Source organism: Corvus hawaiiensis, chromosome 4 (assembly GCF_020740725.1).
Source record: "Corvus hawaiiensis isolate bCorHaw1 chromosome 4, bCorHaw1.pri.cur, whole genome shotgun sequence".
NCBI classification, from domain to species: domain Eukaryota; kingdom Metazoa; phylum Chordata; class Aves; order Passeriformes; family Corvidae; genus Corvus; species Corvus hawaiiensis.
Window position 1 is genome coordinate 24,206,611 of NC_063216.1, and position 8,585 is coordinate 24,215,195.

General features: G+C 34.7%; 2 protein-coding genes across 4 annotated transcripts in view; one reads left to right on the forward strand and one right to left on the reverse strand.

Moving 5' to 3' along the window:
* Positions 1–4,583, forward strand: part of LOC125325458 (PARP1 binding protein) — a 41,731-nt gene extending 37,148 nt beyond the window's left edge. For both annotated transcript variants that reach the window (XM_048302511.1, XM_048302510.1), the window contains exons 10-11: positions 3,128–3,269; positions 3,918–4,583. In XM_048302511.1, the coding sequence (XP_048158468.1) occupies positions 3,128–3,269; positions 3,918–4,252 (477 nt within the window). In that variant the 3' untranslated portion in view covers positions 4,253–4,583. The remainder of the gene's footprint in view (positions 1–3,127; positions 3,270–3,917) is intronic.
* On the reverse strand, positions 4,564–5,877 carry PMCH (pro-melanin concentrating hormone). 2 transcript variants are annotated; one of them, XM_048302514.1, is made up of 3 exons: positions 5,569–5,877; positions 4,876–5,077; positions 4,564–4,654 (listed from the first exon to the last, which is right to left on the reverse strand). In XM_048302514.1, the coding sequence occupies exons 1-3, from the start codon at positions 5,818–5,820 to the stop codon at positions 4,605–4,607; spliced, it is 504 nt and encodes a 167-aa protein (XP_048158471.1). In that variant the 5' UTR covers positions 5,821–5,877; the 3' UTR covers positions 4,564–4,604. The 2 variants fall into 2 exon arrangements, with proteins under 2 accessions (XP_048158471.1, XP_048158470.1); XM_048302513.1 differs by lacking the exon at positions 4,564–4,654 and having other exon boundaries at positions 4,664–5,077.
* Positions 5,878–8,585: the final 2,708 nt, after the last annotated feature.

The window sequence follows — 8,585 nt, forward strand, 5'->3', positions numbered from 1 at the left end:
AAACAGTGAACCTTTTTTTTTTTTTCTGAAATGAAGCAGAATTTCTTTCTTCTTATGGGAATAAGAGCAACATCCCACTTGCTTTTGAAGAGGAAAGGGGGCATAGTAAGGCTGCGTTTGTTGTATGCCCTTCGTGTGCAGCTACTCAGTTAGCAAAGTGATCTCCCAACCTTTTTTCTCTCCCTGAGCTGTGGGTCACTGGAGTGGTGCTCTTAAAGCAGTGAATTTTATGGAATTTAATTTAAAAGAACTCTAAGAGCTCTTTTCCTAAGAGCTTTTTCAAGCTGTTGACAGGCTTCATTGTGTGCTTCAAGTAAATTTTAGGTTGATCTTTCTTCTTAAAAACATTCCAGTGAAGCTCTACTTCCTAATTCAGCGCTAGACTTGTGATCCTTTGTGCTGCCTTCAGGCTGTTAAAATTTGCTTATTGCTACTTCACCCAATGTAATACAGTTCTTTATACTAGTGAATATACATTCCCAGACTAGTTGAAATGTTTGACTGCTTCAACAAGTTGTCTTACACTATATATATGCCCCCTAGATTACTTCTAGCATCAACAGTCTGGTTTGGTAAAGGTTTGTGTACTGTTTGCAAATGCCTGAATGGTAGGTGATGCAATACAGACATATTTCAAGCTTTAGTGAAATTGAAACACAGATGAGTTTATGCTGTTTTTCAGTATTTGAGCTTGACTTCTGTCCTTTGACTCCACATCTTCTGTCCCTACAAACTGAATTAGTGAAGTGTCAGATGGGAGTGGTAAAAAAGAAACACTGTTGTTCATAAAAAAATAACTGCATTTATTGTTGGTTATAGAATGGTAGCTATCAGACTTTCTTGCTCAAATTTTGTTTTTAATGCTGTATTTATTACAGATTCATCAGCTTAGCAAAATTGTAGCTTATTTGCCTCTTGCAATATGAATGTGATAGAAAGCTGTTCAAGGTATTGCATAATTTTTGATGTGTCTCATTTATTGAACAATAATTGAGAATTGAGGAATTTTTAAAGGATTTAGATGAAGTTTTTCAGAAACATATCAAGTACTGGAAAATATTTTCATTCATATTACAGTAACCTGAAGCTTAAAGGAGATGCAACCCTTAATTTTCTTAATATTGTAATTGTACAATATGATGTTGATTAAATTTAAACTAGACAGCTGCTCTATACTTCAAAACACTTTCTGAAAAGAGTATAAAGTTAATGACATACAGTCTACAGCTTCCTCACAAGGGGAAGAAGAGGTGCAGATACTGATCTCTCAGGTGACCAGCAATAGGACATGAGGGAATGGCATGACGCTTTTTAAGGGGGTTAGGTTGGATATTAGGAAAATGATGTTCACCTGAATGTTGACTGGGCACTGGAACGGGCTCCCAGTGCAGTGGTGACAGCACCAGGCTTGACAGAGTTCAAGAAGTCTTTGGATAATGCTCTCTGGCACATGGTGTGATTCTTGGGGCTGTCCTGTGCAGGGCCAGGGGTTGGACTCGATGATCCTTGTGGGTCCCTTCCAGCTCAGCATATTCTATGATTCTACTTAGAGTCAGTGAGCTGAGGCTTAATCTTGAAGCACACAAACCTTGAAATGTCTATGTATATAGTCTTATTTTGTGGTAAATATTTTAAGTACAAAGTAGATTAACACTTGAAAGAGATTTGAGTTGTTGAGAGTCAGGCTTGCTAGTTTGCCCTGTTAAATCTGCTTTTCTTTCCATGTTGTCTCAGTCTGTAATTCGGCCCAGATAAATTGAAGTTTAAGAATGATGGACAACAGGGAAAATTTAGCCTTTTTGACTCCTGAAGGGAATACTGAGGATTAAAGTAAAACCATGTATGTCCAGGCATATTAAACCAGAAAGAACAACTATGTTTCTGTAAATGAATGGGATATTTTTCTCCAAATAGACCAGTGTGTTCACCTGGCCAACAGCAGTACCATGAAGAGAACTAGATTGCATGTCAGTGATAAGCTTGAGTCTGTTATGTATGTGTGTGAAAGCAGGATGTGATGAAAGTGGCATAAATTGTGACTGAATTTTGTGGATGAAGTTCTCTGTGAAAGGCAGCTTCTGGAAACATTATTTTCTTCCCTTCTAAATCTGAGAATTTGAGTTAGAAGAAAATTATATCTCTAAGGGTCAAATCTGAACTGTGAGTTTTAATCTTGCTTGTGCTAAGAAGAAAAGTATACTTGCATAATGCAAACCTTTTAATCAGAAAAGTGGCTGTAAACCTCTTATTCAACAAAATCACTCCTGCTATCTATTTGTATAGCAATATTTATTTTGTAACAGTGTTTATTGCTTGTTCTTTTCTCTGATGTTTTTGCTATTGCACCTGTTCAGCTCGAATTGATTTAAATTTGCCTTTGTTGTGTTAAAATTATTAGCTAAAAATCCAAATGTATTGTAATTATCTGCTTTGTGCTACATCTTTCAATGTAATTTGTATAATCCAGTGCACTTTGAGATGAAAGTGGGGGCAGAATTTGTCTTGCAGAATCTATATCATTTATGATCAATGGTATGGGAAGTACAAAGCTTGACCTGAAATTCTCAGGTGATATGAAACTGTAACTTAAGAATAAGCTGAGGAAATTTTACCTGTGACTTGAGCTAAATGAGTGTGCTTTGACAAATGTGGAGTTAGACATTGGCATTCAATAGTGAAATGGCTTTGTTTTGTGAATAAATGGGAAATCTGAAATAGCACTTTATATTCCCCTTTCAGGTGTAAGTATAGATGATGACCTATAGAAGTATGGAAATTGACTGTGGTAGCTATGACACCTACTCAAAACAGTGGAGTCTATCGGAAGACTAAGGCCTAACTTAAGAGAGAAAACTTTAAGCTGGAGCTCTGAGAGAGTTAATGTGTAACTTTCTGAAAGAGCTGAAGAAGAGATTTTTTAATTATTTTAGGACTTCTAATAGAATAGTAAATGATTATCCTTGAAAGCCCTTACACTTTGTAAATGAATACTTAATTTTCTTTTTTAATGTGAGCATATCCATTTTTCTGTGAGAAGAATGGGAAAGCTGATTATTTTACTAGTCTTGCAGGTGTTGTCTTTCTCTTTTGTAAATAATAAAAGCTAATTGCAGATTGGTATTTGCAGATGAAGCAGTCTTCAATTAAATCCCAGTTTGCCTGTACATATAAAAATGATTTGAGTGAAGTGAGTGGTCAGCATTCCCATGCAATTCCAACCTGCAAACATCCTGTACCAAAGCAACGTTCAAAAGATGGAAAATGCACAGGTAAGCTGTGGTAGGGTTGAATAAATAAATGTGATAGGTAATATTTTAAATGCTGTCCAAAAAGCCTTTAGTAGAACTCAGTATAAATGTTTTCAACAAAAAGAACAAAAACATCTCATTGTTCTCAATGTCTCATATGCCAGTTAAATCTTTTTGCAATAAAACTGTAATGTCAATGCTTTGAAAATAGAAATGTTTGAAAAATTTGTTGATGCTATCTTGAGGTAAAAAAAAATATATATGTTGCATATATGACATATTTGTTGTTATTCTGCAAAAGTAATCCAAGTCAAATCTGTATTTTTGCCATTAATTGGGGGGAAAATTTGTTTTACTGCACTATAAACTATACAATATATAAAATTTCTATGCCCTTTAACCCTCTCTTCCAATATCTTAAAGTTATAAATCCACTTCCTTAAGTCAGTTATCACATGTTTTGAGCAGTGTAATTTTAAATTGGCAATGCACTTATGAACACATAGCAAATGTAATAGCAATGACCAGCGTAGCTTAGTTTTATTGGTAATACATTAGTTTTGATTTAAAAGAAAAAAAATAACATGGTAGTCCTTATAGAAAAAGGATGTATATTCTCAGGTAACTTTTTATTTCTTCACATATGTTTTTGATATTCTTACATGACAGAAGGTACAAATTCATGTCTTGATGTACCAGTGCTTGGAACTATTTCTGAAAGTGTTCACCAGACTAGAAGTTATACAGAAATGGGAAAGCTGAGTTGTCAGCCAAGGAACAAGAACTCCGAGAATGAACAGATGGATTTGAATAACGACAAAATAATCTGTGACAAGGAAAGTGAACCATCTTTGCAAAAAAATACTAAAAGACTTAAGACTTCAAACAGCTCTCAGAAGGACTTGGACAGCAAAATTGGTAAAAAAAGAAAACAGACCAAAACTGCAAGTAAGAATAAGTTGATTGCTGGTCAGGCAAAATTAACTCGCTTTTTTCAGCTCTAAGTTTTTGTTTTCATGTACATGGTATGTTGACAGTTGTAAAATTTTGCAAGAAAACAGGTGAAATTCATGAATTACTTCCTTTCATATGTAAATAATTGAAAGTATCTTGTGTATTGTATTAGACAACTGCTTACAAGTCTGGATTATGCTGAAGTCTTTTATTTTTTAGTAACAATACATTGTTAATAATTACACTTATTTTTGGTAATGAATTATGTATCCCTCTACAATTTGATGGGAAATTTTTTTTTATGCGTATGTACAACCACACTAACACTCAGTAACTTCAAATTACATTAAATTCAGAATAAAATGTTTAATCTTCAAAGAATATGGTGGAGATCAGTAGTTTTCACACTTGCCAACAAGGTCGATAGACTCTTCCCAGCATACACCTGAGGACTACAGGAGAAAAAATAAGAGTCTGAAAGTTTATATCATCAAAGAACTAGAATTCTTATGGCCTCTGGAAATATTTATTTAACAAACGCTCCCTCCCCTGTGCACCGAATCATAACAGACATGGAGGTTCTAAATGAACCTTTATCAAATTGCTATATTGACATTGCACTGTAATTTACCAGAATGAAATAATCTTTTGTGTAAAAATAAAATATATTTACTGTCAAAATCTCTTCTTCCTATAGGGAATTTAGCTGAATTTTCTTCATCTGTGGTCTCTCTTTCCTGTGTTGACTGAATATTTTGAATTTCAGTGTCAGCTGGAAAAGCCATGGCTCCCTTCAGTGCAGGATAAGGTAGTTGTTTTCTACCTAAGTTGATTGGCATAACATGGTTGAAGAAATCATGTCTGGAACCTCTGTCCTGTTTTGAGGGAAGACAAGAGGTTTATCTTTAAAGTGAGTTGTGTTCACATTTGGTACTTTATACTTCAACAGTGCAGGTATTCTTTGTTTCAAGATCATATCTTGAAAGTAACGCCTCCTTTACATCTTTGGCCAAAATGGTTTAATGGACATAATTAAATAGTGAGTGTCATGTTTGGCAAAGTTAAAAACCTGTTGCTGCATATAGGGACATGCATCAAATATAAATATAGGTTCCCCCCCTGCCCATCCTCCAAGTTTTGGCTACTATCGGTAAAAATCAGACTTCATTCAACTGTCCAAGTTACGCATTTAGAATCTTGGCATTAGATACATAGAGTTGAATTTTTTTTCTTGACTATGTTATGTTAAACTGATATTTTTTGTATATTTACATGGTTATTGCTTTAAATCATTGTACTTGCTTTCTAAAAGGGTATAAATGAGTTTCAATTTTACAATTAAGCCAAAATGTATAGCTGAACTCACCAAAAACTTCGTGTTTCCAGCATTCTTTTCATTGAAAACAGTGCTGTCTTCAGTCTTGTAGTGCTTCAGCAAAGGTATCACTCCCCTGTTCATAGTTTTATCTCCATTTCGTAGAGTTTTTCCTAGATTTAATGCTGCTAGCAACATATCTTCATCTTCTACTTCTTGCAGAGATTTTGAAACAGAGAGTAGAAGACCTTGAGAAAAAAGAGAGAGAAGAGAGAGAATTAGGATGTATGATGTGATGCACATTTTTAGTTATTTAACACTTGAGAGGTTTGGTACTTCTCAAATTCTAAGAAACCTTTTCCAGTGGTAAATAATTGTTTTCCATTTCTGGAATGGCACGCTTTATATATTCTACAGGTTGAATGGAAACTACTTCAATGGCTGATGAGTTCATTCTTTTAAAATGACTCATATTAAAGAGTAACCTTTTCAATAATCCATCTAATCCCAGCTGTTTAGAACTAAAACATTTCTTTGTCATGGATAATTTGTTTCTTTGTATGCTTTTAGAACAGATTAGTTCCTTTTGGTGGATTAGTATAACAAAGTTCACAGAAAACCAGAAAAAGTAATGTCCATTTGTGTTGTTTATAAAGCCTTACCTCTGATTAAGGCAATTTACAAAGAAGAACTCATCTACATAAGTAAGCAGGATTGTTGTAAAGGTGTGATGTATCATCTCTTTTGATCAAAACTGGATTCACTAAAGAGTTGAAATTCTTGAAATTTGATGATAGCTTAGACTGCTACTGTGTTAAAGTTGAAATAATTAATTTGTATTTTCATGTCTATTATGTCAAGTTGCATTATACAGAGTTAATGGCTAGAAATATTTATTAATTCCTAATTAACTATGTTTGCCTGTATTTTCTTACCGAAAGTGGACTCTTCTCAGCCAGAAATATAACATAGTCAAATATGATTGCTAAGAATGTAGAAAGAAAACTAAACTTCAGTTTTTCATTTAAAAAGTGAAATGTGTCTATTATCCTGTGGAAGAAAAGGTAGAGGTGTCTGCATACTGTCATTTTGTTGTTGTTGTTGTCTGGGTCTGGGTTTTTTGTTGTTGGCTGGTTTTGTTTGTTTTGGTTTGGGGTTTTTTGCGTTACCTGGAAAGCAAATAGGGCCAGCTGAAATTTAGTTAATCTCTTAATGTCAGTGATGGAAACCACACATTCAGTGGCTGTGTGCCTCTTAGCTGGTACTTCATGTTTGTTTTTTCCTTTAGGTTGGTGCAGGGCACTAAGCATGCTGCCATTCAAGGCAAAGCACTAGGGAATTCGCCACTGTTCACTGCTAACTTCCTGGAAAACCACCTACCTTGCCAAAGTAACTTCTTGGTAAGATGTTTCATAGGAAAATGTCATGCTGGACTAAGCAAATTTTGACTAAGGAAAATTTTTGGTGTGCCCACTTTTCTCCAAATGAAGAAAGTGCATTTAATCCTTTCCGGGCAAAGCCTCTCTCACAAACAGAATTGTTTCTTCTTATTATTTTCATTTCCTTGCTATAGAGCCTGTACTTGCCTCTGGGCAATTGAAGTGTTTTCTTTGACTTTAATTGCCTGGCTACAGAGGAGACAAATTTGAGAGTTGATTGTACGTGGTTTAATACTTCTCATCCAATCTCTGTTTGCTAATTTGTATTTCTCCCTCACATTAAGTATTTGTACAGTTTTGTTCAATTAATAAAGCAAAAGCCATGTATGCTGTTCCAGGTACTTTTCATTTAGCTCAGCCTTGGCAGAACAGGAGGAGTGCTTTGGAGCTGTGTTGGCAGCAAGGTTTACTTTTTATATGTTGGTCTGTCTATTAAAGGTTGGAGAACAAGCTATCAACCCAGTAATTGGGTAGATGGCTGGAGCGTCTGCTTCTCTGAAGCTCTGGCACCCACAAGTGTGCAGCATCTCACATGGGGCTCACTTTCAAATGCCTCTGTCATTTAATACAAAGCACAGCTACAATGAGTACAACTGACCTGGGTCATTCACAAAGTCCATCTACAGCATCTATCTAATTGTCTACTATGAGACACAAGCTGATATCTGTGAAAGAATACGAAGTCAGGGCAAACTTGTGGTACTTGCCCCAGGATCTTCTACTGTTTCTTGAACTAGTTGTTAATTTTTAAGGTTTGTTGAAGATCCAAGGTGATTCTAGTGATGAGTAGAAACTTCTAACTAGGCTATCAAGAAATCCAGAGCACGTGTCTGTAAATTAATTCAGTGACTTATCAACTGCTCTGAACAGGCAGAAAACATTTGTACACCTGCAGATTTGCAATGTGTGTTGTGTACAGCTCTTCATAATGCCTTGGGGGATCCTAGCACTCTGATATCTACACTTCTATTTCTTCATCCTGCAACTTTCAATTTTAGTAAAAATGTAAAATGTTCTGATACATCAGCCTCTATATTTTACCATTATTCGTGACTTTTTTTTTATTATTCTTAAATAGAAAACATTAACCCAGTACTGCTTTCAGAACAATAACAATTATTTTGAGAAATTCTTCTAGCTTCTACTTTGCATCTAGTTACAACAAAATATGAACTCTTAACATCTGAAATCTCCTGTGGTATATGGAAGTAAATAAAATCTAGGTGATAACATGCCTGGAATTTCTCTTATACTCATTTTGAATTCTTCTAGGAATGCGGTACATAACGATTGTAATAGTATCATTTAGTCTTGTAACTACTGTAACTGCCATGTACAAAGGCTTGAACCTAATGCCTAGTATTGACTGAAGAATAAATAAAGCAGGTATGTATTGTATAAAGTCAATTATTTTCTAATATCAGAATTGAAAAACTTCACAATGCAAGAGAAGCTATTTAAGCAACCTTAATAAATCATTTTATTGAATCTTAAAATAGCACAAAAATAATTGGTCAATGTTAATTTGCTCAGTGGCTTGCTACTTCTGATTTTAAAAGATGATTTGTGGAGGTTGGTTTGTTTGTTTGTTTTATTTTTAGTTTGAATCTTGTACATTTTATACAAACA

What these genes read in the sequence shown, in the direction of transcription:
- PMCH (XM_048302513.1), bottom strand. Translation starts at nt 5,820, where the DNA reads ATGTGCATCACATCATACATCCTAATTCTCTCTCTTCTCTCTCTTTTT. An exon ending in CTGGAAACACGAAGTTTTTG is followed by an intron (nt 5,078 to 5,568) that starts GTGAGTTCAGCT and finishes CCCTCAAAACAG; the next exon opens with GACAGAGGTTCCAGACATGA.